General features: G+C 29.3%; 1 protein-coding gene across 1 annotated transcript in view; it reads right to left on the bottom strand.

Moving 5' to 3' along the window:
- Window positions 1-2,690: 2,690 nt before the first annotated feature.
- LOC126904111 (LIM/homeobox protein Awh) overlaps window positions 2,691-22,749 on the bottom strand; it is a 33,167-nt gene continuing 13,108 nt past the window's right edge. The window contains exons 3-7 of the mRNA XM_050682835.1: window positions 19,092-19,273; window positions 10,097-10,314; window positions 7,434-7,688; window positions 6,716-6,850; window positions 2,691-4,210 (exon numbers count right to left, since the gene is read on the bottom strand). Coding sequence (XP_050538792.1) covers window positions 4,128-4,210; window positions 6,716-6,850; window positions 7,434-7,688; window positions 10,097-10,314; window positions 19,092-19,273 — 873 coding nt within the window. The 3' untranslated portion in view covers window positions 2,691-4,127. The remainder of the gene's footprint in view (window positions 4,211-6,715; window positions 6,851-7,433; window positions 7,689-10,096; window positions 10,315-19,091; window positions 19,274-22,749) is intronic.

Here is a 22,749-nt window from a genome sequence, read left to right as displayed (position 1 = left end):
TATCAATGATTGGCGACAGTGTTGCCGACAAAATGATAAAGAATACTGAAATGACAAAATAACTTATTCATAAATTGTTATCAATAAAATTAAAATCTGTTTGTACCCACACAAGGCCATGTACTGACATTGTTAGTACTATCGAATGGTTTTGACTACTTGGTATATTCGATAGTTAACAATAATAGTTAAATAATCATTCGATTATTATTATCCGTGACTAATTAGTTTTAAACTACCAAATGAAATGTTCGATAGTTTTTATTAGAATATAAGCTACTGAATTATTCGATAGTTTTCAATTGAATAAATACTGCTGAATGAAATTTGCATGATTAAAAGCTTTTGACTATCGAACTACCGTATGAAATATTTAGTGGTTTTCATTTGAATAAAAACTACCGTATGTTTTACTTGATAGTTTGATAGTCAAAAATATTCAATCATGCAAATTTTCATTAAAAAAAAAAGTATTTATTTTTTCATATAGTTGTTTTAACCCGCATATGCCGAATGGCTAAAAACATAGCTGAACAAATATATATATAGTAAATCATAATGAAATGTAAAATTAGTTAATTTACTAATTGGTTGTTTTGTATGTTTATGGGAATGATTGAGTTACTATATACTTATTGAATAAAATGATATAATATAATTTTCTTTCGGGGTATGAGTACGAGGGTTTTATGAGAAGATGTAAAATATAGAAAAACAAAGTGATGTTTAAAAATTTATTAATAATAGTTTGAAATAAAAATTACTGCGATTAATTATACTTAAAATATCAATAACGCCACTCATATCAGTAGTTATCTAATCTTGTGTTAAATGTGACTCGTCTTAATAAATAACACGAATAAAAAAGTTATAGAGAATAATTCAGCTTTAATATTTTTAAAAATGCTGTAAAACTCAACTTTATTTTGATTGCATATTTTAATTATACGTTCCAAAATATTTTAATAGGGCTCAAGTCTCTTTTTTAGCTTCCATGCAAAGATGATTTTATTATATTATGATTTATATATTTGCATGATGCAAAGGTATTAATTTTACTATCGTGTTTTTTTTTTAATTTTTTCTTAAAACTGCTATAACTTTTTGAAAAATAAACGAATATAAATAATTTTTTGTTATATTGAAACCTTAGGTATTTTTCATTCATATTGTATGATTTTTTTTTAAATCTTACCATTTGATTGCCCACAGTGAAAGATTCAAAATAGAAACTTTTGCACACATGTTTAACTTTTTCAGTTATCTATTATGATAAAAATACAAAAAAATATTGAGATTTTTTGATAAATTTACTGTAAATAGTAATTAAAAAATGTTCAGACTCCATATTAATCTTAACAGTACCATTTTTTAATTCTCATAAAATTTTCTATTTGATGATGTTAATTACAAACATGCAAGTTGAGCTAAAAGCTATAGTAACTAATTAAATTTTTTAAATTGTAAACTTTCACAAAAATCAACTTAAAGGACCAAAAAAATAAGTTGAAATGAAATTTTACACTGATTATTTTGAACATATTAAAAATCAAAATCAGTAATAATTTGAAAATAAATTTTTGTTTTGATTTTAATTATTTTATTTACATGTAAATACTCGTTTTTCACTAATTAGTATCAAAATTTAGAAGTGATAGAAAAGTCTTATTGCAAATTTGAAAACAGTGCAAAAAGTTGATTTAGAAAAGTATAATTTATTTAAAATAATTTGGAAATTCTTTATTATTTATTCATAAATAACAAAAAAAAAATTTATAATGTATGCATTCAACCCTTTTAATTTGTATATACGTTTGCCTTAGAAGTAACGAAATATATAACTACTTTATTATTTTTAATTATTTTTCCGTAAAAATTGCAATAAAAAAATATTAAAAATCAATTTCATACTAAATTTAATTACTTATATATCCTTATATAACTAAGGTTATAACTAAGGAAATAGGAGTTGTAATTATTCATCAATTTCTTATAATTAAACACTATCTACAGATTTTCATAGAAGCATTTCTAACGATAGTCAAATTAATCGCTTTCAGTTATCATCTATACTTGTCCCAATTATACCACGTTCATACTGTGCCGCGATTCCACTATTTTACCGTTTTTTAAATTATTTTTTTTATTTGAAATGATGATTGTACAATTTCAAATGTTAAATTTTAAGTATCAGAAATATTTTTATAAACATTAAATTTTTTTTAATAGAATTTTGGCATTTAACGACCTGTTTCTACAAATAGCCTTAATGTACTCAATTATCTAAAAATTGTAAAAAGTGATTAAAATAAAAAAGCAGTCACTCAAGATTTCTCTTGAGTGATTGATACATTAGAAAACATTTTATAAGTAACACTCAAATCGAAATAAAAACGTGTTTTTACACGTAATTTTTTTTAATCATGGTGTCGCCTTATCTTCCACGGTTACATTCTTGGTGTTAGTCTAGAATAAAAAGTCATGTGATATTAATATTTTTCTTATTAATGCTTTGTACCTAATTCTCATTCTAATTATTATTTTATAAAGCATACAAATTGTGTTTTAATCTTATAATTTTGAAATTTTATATTCATTTTTTGCAATGTTTAAAACTATGGAATTTTTAAGAAAATAAACACGGATGGTTTAAAAATAATTACAATAATAATTTTGTTAATAATGCAAAGTTAATCTAATAGTTGTATTTTTATTGATTAATTTATTATTTACAACATACCATGAATAAATACAAATAATTTACACAACATATAGTTAATTTTTACAATAATAATAATATACTCATAGTTAAAACTAAGAAAATTTAATTGCTAAAATAACAACACGGTACAAGTATCTGTGACTTCATAATTATAATATTATTATCATTATTTGCTACAGATTTTCAAGATAAATTATACATGTGCGCAAAAAATGGAGTTGGGGTTCAAACCCCATCTTAAAAATTGTTTATTTGAAATCAAATTTTATTAAGCATAATGTAGTATAAGATTATGTACTCAGACACCTTACATGAATAATCTATACCTAACTCTGTGAATAATTACGATGTGTGATCACATTTTATTTTATTTCATTATTTATTTTTTATTTAAATAAAAATTGCACGCCTAATTTTTATTTCAGTAAAAATTAAACAATAATATGGTACAATAACAAATAACTAAACAAATTAAATATTGAGTTGACAATTATTCATTTAGGTTATTTCAACTTAAAGAAAAGTACAATTTAATATAACTTTAAATATAATATAATTTTGGGAAAGAGTAGTATGTTTTTTTTTAATATTATATGATTTTGCAAAAATGTGCGCAAATATGTACCCTATTGGAAATAATTTAGAATTTATTTCTATTAAGTGAGTAATAGTATTAAGTATAAAATAGTATAATTCATCTCTAAAATATGTAAAATAATATGTAATATTATAATATGTATTTAATATTTATATTACAAGGACCTAACTAATGGTAACTTAGTAGTGTGATAAAAGAACAAATTAGCCGACAAAGAAATTGTAAGGCGGTGAATAGGTGTCACAAACAATGTACATTATACAACTAATATAGAAATCATTAAACAAATATAATATATGTTATTATTTTATCAAAGTGTACACTCTTATTTTAATCTGTTATGACATAGTAGTATCATTGAAACTATTAGATAGTAATTTTGTAATTTTTTTATTGGATTATAAATATTATGGATGATCTGCTTTAATGTCATATTGGACAACAAATATACATGTATTCTTAGTATGTCATTATACTAAATTTTTTTTATATGTAAAAATATTCAAAAAGGTTTATCCTTCTACAACATTTAATATTTATAGTGATTTAAATTTTTATTGTTTTGTAAAAATAATTTTAAAGTTATACCTTTGGGCATTTTCGGAAACTTATCCGACAATAGAAGTTTATAATTAATATTATATGACTATATCACAGTGAAACAAAAAAAAAAAAACAATTATCATAAAACAAATTTAACGCAACATTATAATAATAATTTCTTTAACGTGGCGACGGTGGCGTAGGTTGTTGATGAGTTTGGGGAAGAATTTTATCACTTGAGATCGCCCCGCAGCCATTGTCTTCTCATACAGGATCGCTGTTTCGACCTACTGAACACATCATCATTGAGTCTTGGGAAAGTTCATCTAAAGAAGAATTTTCTGATGCTGTGAATAAAAAAATATGAATGTTAAAAAATTTTTATTAAAATTAATAGCTAAAAATATACATAATAATAGTTTAAATTTATTTTATATATGTATATTTTTTTTCATTTTTAACTTCCTCTCCAAAAACTGTGACTTATGCCAGAGAGAACGTAAAAAACCTACAAAGCCCAGCGCAACGGAATTGAACCCGGGTACCTATGAATGAGGTAAGACACAGAGTTAAGTACGTCGAAAATTATTATTTGAATGGCAATAAATATCACAAATGTCAGTATACGATAAATAACAATCAATTAAATAAAAACCCCTGCACAGGAGGGTCGCGGCACAGTGGTGACATGGCTTAGTTGAGTCAAGTATAATGATATCTGACAGTGATTAAAATCATTATAAAAAAAAAACGCTTTGATGCAAATCTTTAGATAGTGTTTAATTTTAAAAAATTGGTGGATTATTCCAAAAGCTACATGATCTGCTAGTTCCTTATTAATATCCTGATTAAGATAAAGTATGTCGAATGAAAAAGGGATTATTAAAAAATATTATTTCTCATAAAAAAATTATGTTGATCCATACATCTTTCAAAAAGTTATAGCATTATAAAGTTAAAAATATAAAAAAGAATTTTTTTACAAAAATCGTATTTTTTTTATTAACTCTGATGTCTGTTTTCACCATGAAGATAAAATAAAGTTCGAAATTTTTTTTTACCATAATAAAGTATATTACATTAGCTTTAATTTAAGATATATATAAAAGTGTCAGATTTTCCGGAACACTTTCAAAAGCTAAGTTGAAAAAGTTCTACTTTTTACATGCATTTTTTAGATTTGAACCCCCCTTGTATATAGGGAAATGGTCCGATTTAAAAAAACAGTATGTCAAATGAAAGATGTATATAAATACTACTTCTCATGAAAAAATTTTATTGATCCATACATTATTCTAAAAGTTATAGCATTTTAAAGTTAAAAATGTAAAATACAAAATCGAAAATTTTCACACGAAAATAGCATTCGGTAGCAATTTTCACCATGAAGATAAAATAAAGTCCGAAATTTTTTTTTTTCATAATAAAGTACATTACATTAGCTTTAATGTAAGATATATATAAAAGTGTCAGACCTTCCGGAACATTTTCAAAAGTTAAGTTGAAAAAGTTAATTTTTTGTAAAAAAGTTGTCATTTTAAATCCCCCCCTGTGGACAGTTAAAGGATCATATATAACAAAAAAATATACCAAATGAAAGATATCATGCATCTATATAAAAAAAATTATATTGATATGTTCATTTTTAAAAAAGTTATGGCAGTTTTTATTAAAAAAAATTGAAAAAATTTTGAAAATTAGCGATTTTTAAATTTGTAATTTTTTTGGAGGTTTCCTCCATTTACGGGGAACGAGGGACTTTTTTTCAATTTTTGAGGGTAATGTCTTCGACTAGATACGATTTGTGATCTTTTGACGTATCATTGAAAGAAATCGGTTCGGTGAGAGTTGAGAAAAAGTGGTAACAGACACAAAAAAAAAAGAAATAAACACATCTTAGTAAAACCAATACCTTCTCAGCTTCGCATCGAAGCTAAAATTAATGGCAGTCGAAATTATAAAAAGCTAATAGAATATTTAATTCCTTTTTTTTTTTTTTTTAATGAAAGAGCTCGCCTCTTTTGGAAAAATTATTCGCGAAGTTGAGAACAATTTTTTCAGTATTCCGTGAGCGTTTAAAAATGTTAACAAAAACACTTATTGTATTACGATTTAAAATTAGACATTTACCATGCTTAATCAGAAACATCCAAAGATAACCTGATAGTTCTGTCGAAATTCGTTGGTTTTTAACCGAATTATGAGCTTTTTAAGTCCATGCGAATAGTTTTTGCTTAGACACTATTTTTTGTGCGCTAATCGCAATTATTATATAGGGTGTTCAGTAAGTAAGGAAAACGGTTTCTATTGTTCTGATTGTTTATAAAAATTTACCTGTTTCCTTAATTTTTGAATACTCTATATATAAGCAGAAAAACTTTATATATTTAAAACACGCTACTTTTAAATTGCATATAATGATTGTAAAGCTTAATTGCGTTCATGTTTTGTCAATTATTTGGTCAAGTATACTTTTGAATAAAATAGGTGTGTGAACCCATCTAGTTGAAGGCTAGTAACGATTTATTAATTATTGTATAATATTATGATAATTCAAGTATGTTTTTCTTAGCTCATCATTTTAAAGCATAAAATAACATTCCTAGTACCTATCTATGTATGTCTATGATAAGTACCCAATTAATTTAATTATATTTGTGATTATAAGCGGTCTAATAACATTAAGTATGTTGATATGCCCCATAAAAAATTCGTATTTAGTTTGTTTCACGCTGATTTTTATGAGTAATTTAATAGTTTTAATTATCACCAACGTCAATTAATTTCGTTACAAATATACATTTGTATTATATTATTAATTAGTCATAGATTTAGTCACGATTAACCCTTACCCGTTGTTTGCGGCATGTAAACAGGTGATCCCCTCTGATGAGAATGATTGGACGACGGTGGTTGTTGAAAAGAGTACGTGAGATGCAAGTTTATATGCCTGTTGAAGTGGTTTTCCGAACCGTTTTGATGGTGAACTGTATGCCGTTAAAAAAACATAAACTAATTGTTACTTAAGTCGTTATTTTGAATATTACAGAATATAGATTTATGAAGGGCATAGAGATTATTTGAAAATTGTGTAATAAATTCATTTTCATGTTAACGGACAACATAAAGTTTCTATTTACAGTGATACTGTGACGGTCTAAAGGCAAATCCCACACTTGATAAATTTCAATTAAAATAAAATGTGATTTTTAAAAATATTACCTTAGAAAATATGTTGAACTATAAAAAAAATGTATTTTGAATTTGGAATTTGTTATTAGTATAATATATTTTCTCTATCCTCGGAAATAAAATTAGGAGAAAATAATTGGAGGGCATAAGTATAATAAGAGTTTTATTTAAAAAAAAAAATGGGCAAGTTAAATAATTGAACTTTGTCACAGAAACCTTTTACATACACACTAAAGTAATACTGTTAGAGTGTCCTTTTGTTACTACTTGTTGAATAGGTGTTTTAAAATAAAAATATAACCATTTGAAATCTCTTATAGTCCTTCTAATATCTTCACTTGATTATCTTTAAATAATAAATTTGGATTGTATACTTACGAATACTGTTCGGTGTGCTTTTCACTTTGCCAGTGTGTAAATGTTTTTTCTGCCTAGCTCTTGAGTTTTGAAACCAAACTTGTGTTACTCTTTTACTAAGACCTGTGATCTGTGCTATTCTCTCCAAGTCCTGGCCATCAGGATTGGAGTCTAATTGAAAATTAGCTTGTAGCACTTGCAACTGTTCTTCAGTAAACGTAGTTCGTACGCGTTTTGCTTTGTTTTTGCTGTGATAACTTTCAGAATCGCCTCCTTCTGTAAAATAATAAAAAACACTTATTATACTTTTAAATTGAATTAATTAATTTAAATTAAAGTCGTTTATAAGAAGAAAGTGTTACCAGAACGGAAATTTTGTCACCCTCTAAATAATCAATTTTAAACTTTATATACTGCAAACTAAATTTTGAATTAGTGATGGCTCTTCCAAGTATCCTTCAAAAGAGCCCTCAAATGACATGATGCTACTATATTAATAATATAAAATCAACAAAGTTAAAATAAACTTTAATATATGCAAGTGAAGGTCAATATTTTATAGAATTAATAACAACGTTTGAAGGATATACGGATAATTACAAAGCGAAGAACACAAACCCTTTGAATATAAATCTCGACAGGATATTCAATATGCTTTAATTTATACACGTGTTTAAACACATATATTAATATTTATATATTCTGATAACAAAACCGAGCAAGGCCAGCAAATTAACTACGGCTGAACAGGTCCGGATTGAGGAAAGCAAGAGGGACAATGGCACCTGGGTTCACGAGTAATAAAGGTCTAAAAATAAATAGGAACCTAGTCTTTTATTCTGAATAATTGGTGAAATAACTTGAAAAAAATTAAAGTTATATTATTTCTCTTATTAAATTTTTTATCACCCGCAGTTTTTATTTGTATTTCAATAAAATAATTGTTAAAAAAAAATATAGACATTTTATGGAAATAATTTTCTTGGGGTCCATCAAAAAATTTGACCCTAGGCCCCCAAATAGGTATATTCCTGTCTCGCGGCTAAAAAACATGTACTGATGTATTTATAGGTGGCTACAGGAAAGGACTGTGATATAGTACGTCAGATTTGTTCGAAATGTAATTTAAACTGCAAAAAATATTTCTCAAAAAATGTACTGAGAGTAAATAAGAATAATAATAATAATAATAAAAGAATAAATTCGCATAATGACAGTACTCGAATGTTATATGTATATATTTGTAAAGTATTGGTTTATTTGGAAAATATTTAATATCTTGAAATGAAAAATAGCTAAACATGTTTGTTTTTATATTATTTTTATTTTATTTGAGCATGTACACGTGGATTCAATAAAATATTTTGTTGAAAAAACATTTCAAGATAAAAAAATTTCGTTTGTTTTTTTTGCCTTCTGGAATTGACCATAATTTTATTTTTTTTAAAACACGCGACAATTACAATAATAATTGGAGTTTTGCAAAGTTCACAAGTTGCATTTGTTTTAACCGAACCGACGATTTCTCTAATGCGCTGTGAATATTTTTATACCGTCTTAAATCGTTTCGACGCGTTTGCATCATTATCTATCATATTTGCTAGCTCTATTTTTTTTTTTTTTTTCTGAAAGAAGAACAATTGGTTCGTTATAACTTTTGAAACGGTCCGATTTTGTTCGGTCAACTAAGAAGACGTTTGTTTACTTGCAAAAGCGTTTTGTGGCGAACGTCACTCAATGTAAATGTAACATGAGTATGTCTGAGGTTTATTCATTTATTAGCGATTAACGACATTATGTTGAGAAAAAAACGTGGTCGATAAAATGTCCGAATTCTTCGGTCCTTCGACAGTCGTGCGGCACTAAGTGTGAACGAACGGGTGGCCGTCGCGCAATGTTATGTTTCTCTGATTGAAAAGTGCGTCGCAGGGACAAAAGTCAGCTTGTAAACGTCAATCAACCCAACCGTTATATAAATCCGTCCTTTGTTGTGTAGACCTCACGCAACAACACAACCCGTTATTAAATATTGCGGGGACGACGGCAGAGGGCGGAAAGACGGTGTGTGCCGGATGAATCGAATTAGTGCGATTTTCCGGTGTGTGCAGAAAACCGGCCGACCGCTCTCATCATCGAACTATTGATGACATCATTGTGTGGGCGGATGGGTAGTAATGATCGCGAATTTCGGAGGGGTTACGTTTTCCTTGTTTCGTTTCCTTTTTATCGTCCGACAACTATATTTGATTATTGCGGGTGAATTCGATTTGGCGCGGCGATTTCACGGTTGGCGGATAAACAATGAATCTCTCGTCGCCGGCTCCCTTTCCCGGTGTCGTCCCATACACCAGCTCGTCTCTCCTCGCGCCGTTTTGCCCCGACGTTGACCTAATTAACATTAGCGCGCACATACAAGACGAACGCTCCCTCGGGGACGGACCTTAAGGTAAACGTACGGCGGAAACGTTACACTGATTAGTCTACGGAATCAAAGGTCCCGAGGAATCGCATTACTAGCTCTCGGAGGGATAATCACGTTAAGAACAAAGGCGGCTGCTATTTGTACTGTGTCGTTGTCTACCGCGTACAATGTGTATTGTAATATTTGCGCTAGATTGTTTGTAAGACCGCAATCAGCGCGGGCACGGCCAGTGGAGCAGCTACCGTCTAATTTGTAAACGTACCTGAAGAACTAGTCGTGCCGCCGTCCACTATGTCCAAATAGTGCGGTTTGCAGAGAACTCGGCCTTCGTGTAATGCGAACTCCTCGCCTGTGTTGAGTTGTCGGTCACAAGCGTCGCACCGGAAACACGCCAAATGGTAAACATGATCCCTGGCTTTCCGGACCCAATGAGAAGAGGAAATGCCTTTGGAACATTTTGAGCACACTGTACCGAAACTCCTGAAATCAATACATAACGCTATCAATGTTCGAAACCGAAACCAACTACTATTTTCACACGAAACAAAAAACGGACAACGCAATGCCAACAGATTTGAATGCCGAAATATCATCGATGAATCATTTGTTAGGCGTCTGTTTAAACAGCACCTAGTGGAATATTATTTAAACGTTCTGCTTTGTCAAATGAACAATGATTAACACTACGTGTACATATCACAGGGCACATTAAGCTGCAGGGCTAACTATGGACGTGCCTTTTCCCCGAGTGTGAATATTGTTGTATACTCACCCGGTAACTGGACCGCCGGCGTGTTAAATCGAACGGGTAACGCCCAACAGAGACATTGTGTGCATACTAAACAGTATTGCTGCTCTCTTACGTGTATCGAGTACTGCGTTGTACTAATACAGAAAAGATAACATTTTCACGGCGTGAATTTTTTTTACAATAATTTAGAACCGTTTGATGAGTCGTAGAAAATTCGAGAGAAACTTTTTTATGAAAATTACTTTCTGATAACTACGAGTTCGATGTAATTATATTTTCTATAAAGTAGTGTACTTTATTAGTGTACATGGTCAAATTATTGGTTATAATACTATTCTGCCTAAAGTTTGCCCCGATTGTAGAAATGTTTCATTTTATAAAGAACCGATACAGTCATAATTCACACGCGTTAGCAACACAATAATGTTACGGACACATTTTTAAGTTTTGAAAATTCATATGAAATCATTAAAAAATAGGCGTGACCGGAAAAGGCGAGTTACAAAGCAAGGATCGCTATGACTGTAATACAATAAGTGTTTTAAAACAAAGAAAAACAAAACAGTTTTTTAACTGACTACTAAAACATTACATTACGCACTTTGGTTTATCATACTGTGTCCGACTGAACCTGGTAAAAATTCAGTGTAAAACAAATGACTCGATGTGTTTAACGTTAATATTGTAAAGGTAGTAAGAAATATGAGATCAAACACTACACGCAATGAATGGTTTCATTTTTTATATTATTTTCCTCTATAAAAGTTCATAGATCGTTAAAATTGTTGATTTACTCGTAGAAAATAAAATGTTCCACTATTTATAATTGTATTTTATCAACCCGGTTGAGCCACCACAAGATTTCTTCAGTTTAGTGCAACGTAAAATTATTTTTATTTATTTTGTTTTATTCCGTGAACTTTTCGTATGGATACTTGAACCCTTCTCGTATATTTTATTATGCAAATAAAAAATAAAAAGACACGTTTGTATAACAATTCTAAAAGAAGGGTATTGTATGGTATGGTGAGCTTTGAAAACTAAGGGATGGCGAGACAGAAAAGTTTCATACGGTTGGGCACGTGTGCGGGCGTGCAAAGGCGGTTAATCCAATTGGCCGTCCAATCAGCTCCGGTGCACAAAGGGGCCAGGGGGAGACTGGCGTCATGAACGCGGAGAAATGCTTCTGGAAGAACGCGCAAGTTTATGTATGTATGCACACAATGTGCATTGATAAATGTATAAAGTTTTTGTGCGACATTTTTCATCCACGGGAAAAAAATGTTTCACAAAATCAGCAATTGATACGTAATATTTGAACATTAAAAAAAAATATGTTGTGTGTGATAAAATAACTATTTCTAGTTTACCGGAAGGAGAAAACATGTCATAAAGCTGGACCAAGGTGGAGTGGTCGTTTAAGTCCTAAAATATCATCTATGCCTTTAAACGAATTATTAGTTTAACCAGTCTACTTGTTGATCAACAAGTAATCAAATACTATACACCATAAGCATAACAGTAATTATAATGTTCTTAGTTTAAGGTGAACAACATACTATGGTTTTATAAACGGCCGGTACAAAAATTATTTTCGGTAAACAGATGAAAACCGATTTTTTTTCTCCAAATAGTTGTTCTTATATTGCAGTTTTCAAAACTCGTCATTTACCGACTAAAAAACATATGACCGCGGATAGCATAAGATATTGAACTGATAATAATTTTGTTAAATAAAAAAATGAATACCGGTAAGTAACAATTTTGGACAGCTAAGACTCGAAAGACTTAAAAGACATACCGTACAATATATGTTTGTACTGGTCATTGAGATTTTGGTGACTTTTTTTTTTAAATCTTTTTAGTACGGAAATACTGCAGATAAAAATGTAAATTATGTCCAATATGTGTTGTAATACACTTGTCGAACGCCCCGGGGAGGCAGGAGGAGCTGGTGCGGCTGCACAGCGGGGCGTGTGGGACGTATAATTTACTTAAGCCGAACGTCGACTTGCTTACCAAGTGTAAAACAATATAATAATCGCAATCCTTGTTACTCCCCTACCGTTAACTCTAATCATAATAATTACGTACGTCGTGCCGCCCCGCCTTGTGACAATTGGGTTGCAAACAAAACGGCGTCGCACATTTATTCGGTATAAATGTCATTATGTTATTATATTCGCGAAACTCGGATTTTGAGTATAATACTATTACAATACGCGAACAACATAAAATATACGAGTAGATCGTGACCGGAATTATTCTTTTCATCGTATCTTTTCGCGTCCACAGCGGATTTCTTATTTTATTTTGTTTTTTAAAAGCAACAACAAAACATAAATAATATCGAAACTTTTATTGTTTTTTTTTTCTAGCTGACAGAAGCTTTTGTGTTATACGCACTTGCACAAAAATTCACCAAGTGAAGGCTGAAAAGAATGATAGGAATGGCATTGGGATATTGTACTCGAAACGTGGATAGTATATTGATTAAGGAAAGGCTGTGTGTCAGAAATACTATTTCATCTTATCTTTGCACGTTTTTGAATTTTATTTTTGCTTTGTAAATAACTCAATCGAACTTGTTCTTTTCGTTGAAACGAGTTAATATTATTTAACTTTAAAAAGACGATATTTAAGTGTTTTTATTTATGGTTTTTTCTTCAAATTCGACCAATAAAAAATATGCAAAATTAATCGTTTTCAATACATGAAAAAATAAAATTTTTAGTAAGCAATGTCTGTCTAAAATTAACACGTTCATCAATTTGGAATGTTAATGCGATGTGGTGCTAAATAAAAAAATATCATTGTATTGATACGATTTTATATTAACTTAAAAACAATCACTTATTTTAAATTAGCGTTTTATTAAATGATGTTATAAAACTTAATTAAACATTTTAAGAAAAATTTACGTTTGTCTGTATGATAAATAAAAATGAGCATTAGGAATTCCTTTAACTAATGTTATGAAGAGTATTTGAAAATACTATAATACTATTCTTATGACTCCCAACTCGACAATATGGACCTGCGTTTAATATTTATTTAAAAAAAGTTTAAGCTAAAATCAAAACATAGTTGCTGTGGGAATTTCGATTTATCATAATAAATCCATTATTCATTTATATACCTAAAAAAACATTCAAGTGTAATGAAACCCGTCTTCACGAGTGTGCCTATGAGTTATGTGAAGAGTTAAACGTGGCCAGCGACGAGCCAGAAACGTAGCCAAGAGTAATAAGCGTTTGGCTTCCCTTAGTAATATTTAATTATGGCTTGTCATCAGTAATTAAAACACATCAAAAACTTATTCGCGTTTTAAAATAAATGCAGATATATGCAGCAGTAGATAACTGTCGGCTTATATTGTTCAATAAAAACATATAATTACTTTGCTCCCTCACTGTGATATTATTTGCTTGTAGTAAAAAGTAAAAAAGTGACTTTTGGGTGGTCAGTAATTCATAACCATCTACTAACACACCGTACAAAGGGTAGAACTTATTACAACTGTTCTATTATGTGTATAAACGTTGAACATATAAATATATATCATGTTATTATTACCTTAACAGTTCGGAGGACAACGGCGGCATTTATACATGCGTTGTACGATTACTACACGCAAGTCTTTTTGAAAAAGAAAAACACACATGCATTTATATACATTATTCAAGAAAACAAAATATGAGCGCGTATGTGTGCTTTTTTGTTGAGGACGGATTATAGCTGTTTTTTAAGGCATTAGTAACGGCGACCGGCGGAATAAATGAGAAAAGTGTTTTGTTTAGAACTCACCGGTCCATGGTAATATGCAGCATTTTGTAAAAAATCACGCGCGCACCGCCGTACATACAATTATTATTATTATTATTATTATTATTATTACTATTACTATTATTTTTCTCGGGTGTATATTATGTACGTTATAAAAAAATATCACGCAAGAAGGACGAATCGTGTGTGTACCTTTAGAAAACGCTCATGTTCCTAAGACTTATGAAAAATTTTAAAACAACACAACCCAACTTGACATAATGATTTGTCACACGTCCGTTCCGTTTTGCCCGGAACGAATGTATTCAAACATTTTGCTCTTAAGCTTACCATCAAATGCAATTCGACGCAAAATTTTTAAAGAAAAAAACCTATTAAGTTGACTATCGCATCCATTAAGAACAAATGAATTTTTTTTTAATTAAGTTCAATAACATAATTGTAAATATAAATATATGAATGCATTAGATTTTCAAATAGTCAGTAAACTTATTTTATGTTTCCTATATAAATAATAAAGAACGAGTTTTACTTCACTTTGACCGAGTGTGTAAAGATTTAATACTACTTATACTAAATGATTAGATTTTAAAAAGATCTTGGCAACTATCTATATAACTGTATAATGTAACACAAATAAAGCATAAACTTGATCGTTATTATTTAAATATTACGTACTCATTGTTTGATCAACAACAATTAATCTCCGTCAGATTTTAAGGCTTCCCATTATTAATTATGTATATTTTACAACAGAAAATATATAAAAACATTATAATAATATTAAAATCTTTAATCGTTCGAATGTACTAAATGTAATTAAAAAAATAATACATATATCTAAAATATAATATGTTTAGTGTAATATTATATAATTAACAAGAAAGAAACTATTTGCTTTAAATTGAAAAATATTGCTAATCACAATTTATCCTAAGAAATAATTTATCAATAAATTTCAATTGTACATTTTTCAAATGAAATAGCTAAAACATAATATGTATATAATATTACTATGAACTTTTTTAATTAAAATTTCAGAGTTTAAATTTCCTCAAATAAATTCGAAAAAAAATTTATAGTATTCTTAATTTCTAAATTTTGTACTCAAATATTTTTCGAGGGAATAATATATATATATATATATATATTTAAAACATATATGTTTAAAATGCAAAAATTTGTGCATGCGTAAAGCATTAGTAAAAAAGCTGTATAAATATATTATTACAGCTGTAGCTGTAATAGTTAACTTAATTAAATAGTATAATTAAAACAATTGTCAATTTAGAGATTTTATTCTAATCAAAATAAAATCAAAAAGTTCCAAAGACTATTTTTTAAGAAGTATTCATAAAATTCACGTGCAATTAGGATTATTAAAACAAACTGTCATTAGAAAAATAAATTATTAATATACTTTTTTTTACAATAGTGTTATTGTTATTTTGTAACATTATTCATTGTTATTCGTACACACAATGTAGTACTGTATACATATATTGGATATAGGGAGTAGTTCTTAGAGAAATAATCGCATTGAAAATGATGATGGAAATACAAAATTGACGCTTACGGTAATGACAATGAAAAATAAATAAAAACCAAATCGTTTTGGAGAAATCAATCTTTGTCGAGGGTTCATATATATTCATAAAAATATATACACTGCACATTGAAACTATCATCTATAAAACTAGCTTGGTTTTGATTTCTATCATTCGCTCTTAGTACTGACCGTACACTATAGACGATGCCTCTCGAGTGTGTAACCTTTGTACAAATAATATAAACACTCCGGATGAGTAGGCATGTTCTCCTTTCGGTATATATTTATTATTATTATTATTATTATTATATTATTTTGTTTTTTTTTTTTATTGTATACGATCGGACGTTTGAGGAACCATTTGTCATCTCTCTCTTTTTTTCCTCCGCTTCTCCTCGTCTCCAGGGACATAACACTGTTCTGGCGATATGCGTTTTCTACACGTAGCCGTATATCATAGTTGTGTTTAAAAAAGAAGAAGTGTGAACCACTCGACCTTGCCGCCGCATCATCGAGAGACCAATATTACGATCAATTTTTTTTTTTTACTATCATTATTATTATTAATGTAATAATTCGTATTGATCGGATCGCAAGACGGGCGCGGAGGTCTGACCCCGAAATGTTACTTAGTTTTCTGAGGTCATCAACACCGATCGAATGATGAAAACAGATTTTATTTTATTATCACACAGCCTCCGGTGACTATATACGCCCGGAAATGGATGCCTTTTTGCTCAAGTATTGTCATTGTAGGCACACATGGTGATGTTATCCAATCCATCATCATACCTTGCCATGTTACTTTTTATATATCATTCTAAAGCTTTTCGTCGTTTTTGCAGCAACTTGCAGCGTAAAAAATATTTAATACATTTCGATACTTTTGACTGTGCCTATAAATTATGCAATAACCGTTGGTCGTATGAAAAGTAAATTAGAATTATAACTACATATTAATTTGAATGCTATTGAACTGTTGAAAATTATCAACTAAAATAATTAAGTTATGGACATTGCATTACAATTTTAATGAGTTAACGAGTGCGTGTATTAAAAAGATTAACGACTTTTTAATAATTCGTTTAACGTAATAGGACAGAGCAATAGCTTACATTCAACAAGTAATTAAAAAAGTACCCGTCTTAATTTATTGTACTATGAAGTGAAAACTTGAAATGAACACCAACCACGCTCCTATCGTTACACATTAGCTTACTTTGTAATAATTCAGCGAGTCGTCCAGGAAACACACAAATAACTCGATTGAATGAGTAAAAAGACAAATACATTGATGATAAAATAAAAGAAGCTCGGGACTATAGTTAAACTGTGAAGAGACCACCATCGGTGTAGGTAGAAATTAATTCCGTTATCGTACCTAGTAGTGTGTACCGACTGGCAGATTTATAGGACGATACGTGCTATTTAATTGGCCCCCTTGTAGTGTTTTTATATACACTTACACATTCATAAAAGTAATGAGTAGGATTTCGAGCCGGGTCTCTGTTAGTTTTATATTTTTTCGTTCATTTATAAACACAATATGTATGGTAATCTAGAAATCCGAGTGGGAAGTATGCTCTCGACGATATAAAGATATTTACTGTGTAGGTTGTCGCCAAAAATATTTAGTTTAACCAAAATCGATAAATTAGTTAAGTTTTAAAGACTGCGAATTCTTCGCGATTGATCAGCACTTAAAAACATATTTATCGATATGTTTTATTTTCACTTGGACATCACAGAGTCATTATGAACATTTTTATTTTTTTATATTAATTACGACAATATGTATTAATGTTGTATGATAAAACCGGTGATTTTTTTCTTTCATACTTTTTACTTTCCTTTATAATCATATGTTAATCGGGAACACCGTTAAAAACTCATCCTTTTGTCCATTATGTTAACAGTTTTGTTTACATTTTCTACTCTCCATTAACCGAACACAAGGCGAAGTAAAAGAAAAAGGCAACCGCATAGAAAATTTAGAGACAAATAGGAACACTGATGGTACCAACTACTCGGTCGGTGGCGATTAGTTTCGGTTTTTTACACAACTGTAAGATGTCCTAGTATTGTCGTCATTCGGGGGTGGATAGGATGTCAAAAAAAAAAAACAAAAAAATCATCTTCTCGCGCGGTCCACAGAAGTCAATGTCAACCCGCTTCAACACAGGTGCGAACCATTGTGCACGCATACATATTATTACACGTTTACTGCTCTCTCAAACCAAGTATCCCGAAACATGTCTGATTTTATGATTTATACGACCGGCCCCGCTTCTGTGTCTGCATTACTCAACGAAGCACATAAATCACAGATACTGGGTTCACGAAAAAATACATAAAAAACACTACGGATAACACCTATTATAAACGGCGGCTTGTGTTTACGGTCCGCGTTGAAAATTCGGCCACTTCTCAATGACTTGGGAGGTCATAAATTTTTAAATAAACAATACTGCCGTACACTTATGGAGACCTTTATGATTTGCCAGAATAATCATTGCTCGTAAAAAGGCGTTAATGATTTGTCTTACACCAGTTCTAGAAGGTTTGTCTCACGAATATCTCTGTTGTTGCATTAAACCCTTGTACACCGATATCAACAAGACCTAAGAGGATTATTCTTTTGTCGATTTCATTTTTAATACACTGTACTTTTGGGTAACAACAATTATGTCATATTATTTAGATTTACCCTATACTATAACTGATTGTTTGGACACGCATCGAGAAGGTACTGTGATGATTTCAATAAATAAATAATTACAAAAGTGTTGGCCAACTAAAAAAAAAAAATACATTATAATTTTGTTTAAATTGTTCAACAGCTTGAAACCTTCTGCAACCGCTGTAGCTAACGGGTGTCGGGATTTACATTACATTAACTGAAAATTATGCATGTTTCAAGCTCTAGCATCAGTTTTGTTTGTGTAAACGCATGCTGTAAACGGATGAAATTATAATTGCACATATTGTTTTACTCGACACAATAGTCAATCGTGTAACTGTTAAATTAACGCGTGTATATTAACATTAATTAACAGATAATCGATTCATCTTGCAGCTGTCTATTTGTTTATGATTACCAAACAGCTAATGAAATAGTTACAATTATTTATTTGTATTACAAACAAAAAGAAGCCAAATAGAAATATTTACCTGGCATAATCTTGACGACAGTAAACAGAATCATCTTTAACAAAACAGGAAGGTTCGTCTTCTAATATCAAGTTACAAACACAACATCTCAAACAAGACACGTGCCATATTTTATCAGATACTTTCAACAAAAATCTGTCGGTGATAGGATCGGAACAGCCTCGGCATTGCAGAACTTCAGTCTGAAATGAAGAAAAATATTAATATATAACTAAGTACTTATAGTAGTAAAATGTGTTATTTTAAACTCTAATATATGTTATGATAAACACTTGAAAGTATTGTTTTAGCGTCTAAATATACATAAAAATAAATGTAAAAACTTAAAAATTAAAATATTGAACCTTAATACATATATAATTACATTTTGATAACTAAAATTTAATACATAAATTTTAAAAAGAAAAAAAGATTTATTAATTTTATTTCGGAGAATAGTCAAGTTTCAATCGTAGTATAATGCATAACTTTAATAACATATAGTATATTATGATTTTTTTTGATATGAACATTTCTATGGTTTTTTTTAAATTCGAACAGTTGTTTGGCTTCTTTAAAATTTGAGCATTTTTATGGCTTCTCTAAAATGTTATCATATCAATGGCTTCTTTAAAATTCTAATATTTTTATAGCTTTTCCAGTTTTCAAATACAATAAAAATATCAGAGATTTTCATTGACTGATCACAGAAAACTCTTTTTAATCTAATAGACATTATCCACAGCAATTACTACTTTATATTAGAACCTTTTCGTTATGGTGTGAAATTTAGATTATGTACATGTTTTACTTCCTTGAATATTATTCTTATTTACGTTACTAAAATAACGTTAAAAACATAAAATAGGACTGAAAATTCGAAATTTGTAAAAATACGCAACATTAAATTTCGTATGTAGCTAATTGGTTTTTAGAAAAAAATTCATAACTTATTTAGGTTTCCTAAAGACCTTTAAAAAAATATATAATATAAATGCTAGAAATAAAGAGTTTTGTATAAAACACATCTCAAATGGAAATAAATTCTCTTTAAACGAATAATAAATCAAAATATGGTAGTCAACGACCTTGGCATAAATTATTTACTAGGATATTGGAACTAAAGTCAATCATTTTTCAGTCTTGTTGTCGTACCCATACATATTATGCTCTTTTAATATTTTTTAATGTATGAATAACATTGACTTAACATATTCATTCGAATAAGATTTAAACATTAACAAATGACTTCATTAATTACTCGACAGACGAGAACGCGTTGCATTAAAATTGACACGACAAGCAGTTTGACATTATTAATTATATGTAATCAATCGATATAGTATAATATTTATAGATAAATAATTCGATATCATTAAAATGTAACTATTGAAATCACACACAAAAAAAGAAGTTTTCCCTAGACAACTAAGCTTTTTTTGATTATTTAATTGAAATAATTATTATTTCAATGGAAAACTTTTAACACGCAATTTATCAAACATTTTGGTAACATAAATAAATTTTAGATGTATAAAAATAATTATATATTGTTAAGCAATATGCAACAACAGATTGGTTACATATTATAGTCCTCCGGTGTTCATACAATTTTCGATGTTTTGTATATCGAAATATTTTTCCAACCGATAAAGTTGTAAATGATAATATAGTAAATATACTCTTTCGTTGATCAGTAAATCGTCATTAATATTTAGATCTCATATCTTGTTCCATACGATTAAGCAGAAGTCATAAAAACAACCAGTCGTAGACACAAAGTAAGAATCATCGACTTAAAAATACAAATTAAATTTTATTTAAAATTTATTTTAATTTCTCTAAAAAACGAAGATACGAATGATTATTGATGTATTCAGTTATTATACCTAACATATTTTTGAATCGATGGATGGTTAAATTATATTAACGTACAAAACTACCGCGCAGCAATATATTTTTTAGGTTGTTTACGGTTTTGCACGCAACTGCCGATAAACCAATAGGGACAGTCCATTTGATATATATCTAACGTATAAATTATGCGTACAACTAACCTGACCTGGTATTGCAGTCGATATCGAAAAAATATTACCTTTCTTAAATTACAACACCTTACACCATATAATTCTTTTTAATATTAAAATATTTTTAAGTTTTTAACGTTGACCAGATAAAATAAAATCATTAAAACCTACAAATGATTTAAAATTTAATAAATCTACATCAATTACTTGGGTATATTGTGCAATTTTTCCATTGTTTTTTGTGATTATTTTATTTTACACCATTTTCAATTTAAAGTCTTAACAGTTAGTTTTTGAAAAAAATACTATTCAATAGTTAACAGAATAATTCAACATATCATGTAAGCTAATTTAAATATACTGCTGCTTTTTCTTACTGAAATATGACAAAAATTTCTTAAGGATTTACAATGCAACTCTTCCAAACGGCCATTAATTTAACAGATATTACTACACATGAATAGACTTTAACGATGGTGTAGGACAGCTGTGAGGTGTATTAAAAGAATTTTACAGACGAAACACTATCACAATTTCAATGTGACCACGCGTATGAAACGAATAAAAATTATTATTTGATCGAGCGCGCCTAGTACAGCGAATAATTTACCATGCTGTTAAATTAGTGTAAATTATGATGAATACGTCTATGTAGTAGTGGTGCTCATCCTACGTGGTCGATGTCTAATGGTTATCGTGCATACTAGAAAAATAAAATAAACAATATCTAAAATCATAACCGAGGGGTTTATTGAGTGACCAACTCGAGTTTTGGATGGACAAAAAACATTAAAGAAATCTAGACGTCCCGTCGTTACATCCGTGATATTTGCCTAAATATATAACAACAAATGTGTTTTTTTTTTTGTTCATCCGAGTAATAATAATATGATAACTATTATTTTGTTGTTTTTTCGACGTGTCGTAAAAATATCAGACTGAACGTTCATGAAAATCGTAAACGGCGCTATACTTTGACGTGATTATAATATACGTAAGATAGTTGTGGATAGCACGTGCCCATAAAAATGAAAACAAATTACTCTACACTGTTTTTATACGCAGACACGATATACTGTATAATGTCCGTACTGTTGAGCGTCTTTGAAGTTTAAAACAAACGAATAAACACTTGTATACACGTATTTAAGACCGGACTCCCGCAGATTTTATAAAAACTGTATTAACATGTCATACTATAATGTGTTTGGTCGGCGACCTTAGTATTAACTGTAGTTTGTAATACTGCTTGTTAATTATTTTTTTATTCCACTAAATAGTTTTATAAGATATAAAAATGTGCATGTAACTTCTATTTCACTGATTATGTAAAGCCTAAACTAAAGCCAAACTTACTACGGATTATATTAGGGGGTACCCTTTGTATACGGCGGCAATTACTATTACAAACAAGTAATGTAATTTTAACAATAAGTATCGAAACTTCGTACATAAGTATAATATTTTTCCTTACATTGTATGCGTTAAAAACTTCCAGTACATAATATGTCCATATATTATATGGACATTTTTTTTAAGAGTGCAAGATAAAGAATTTTTATGGTAAAGTTTTTATTTTATGTTTTAAAACTCATTTGGTATACTAGTTATTACGCTTCGATACTAACGTTGCATACATCCTAATGTACCTA

This window comes from Daktulosphaira vitifoliae, unplaced genomic scaffold (assembly GCF_025091365.1).
Source record: "Daktulosphaira vitifoliae isolate Bord-2020 unplaced genomic scaffold, ASM2509136v1 Scaffold_4, whole genome shotgun sequence".
Classification (NCBI taxonomy): Eukaryota; Metazoa; Arthropoda; class Insecta; order Hemiptera; family Phylloxeridae; genus Daktulosphaira; species Daktulosphaira vitifoliae.
Note: the sequence above shows the minus strand (reverse complement) of the source record. Positions and strands in the feature narration are given on the sequence as shown.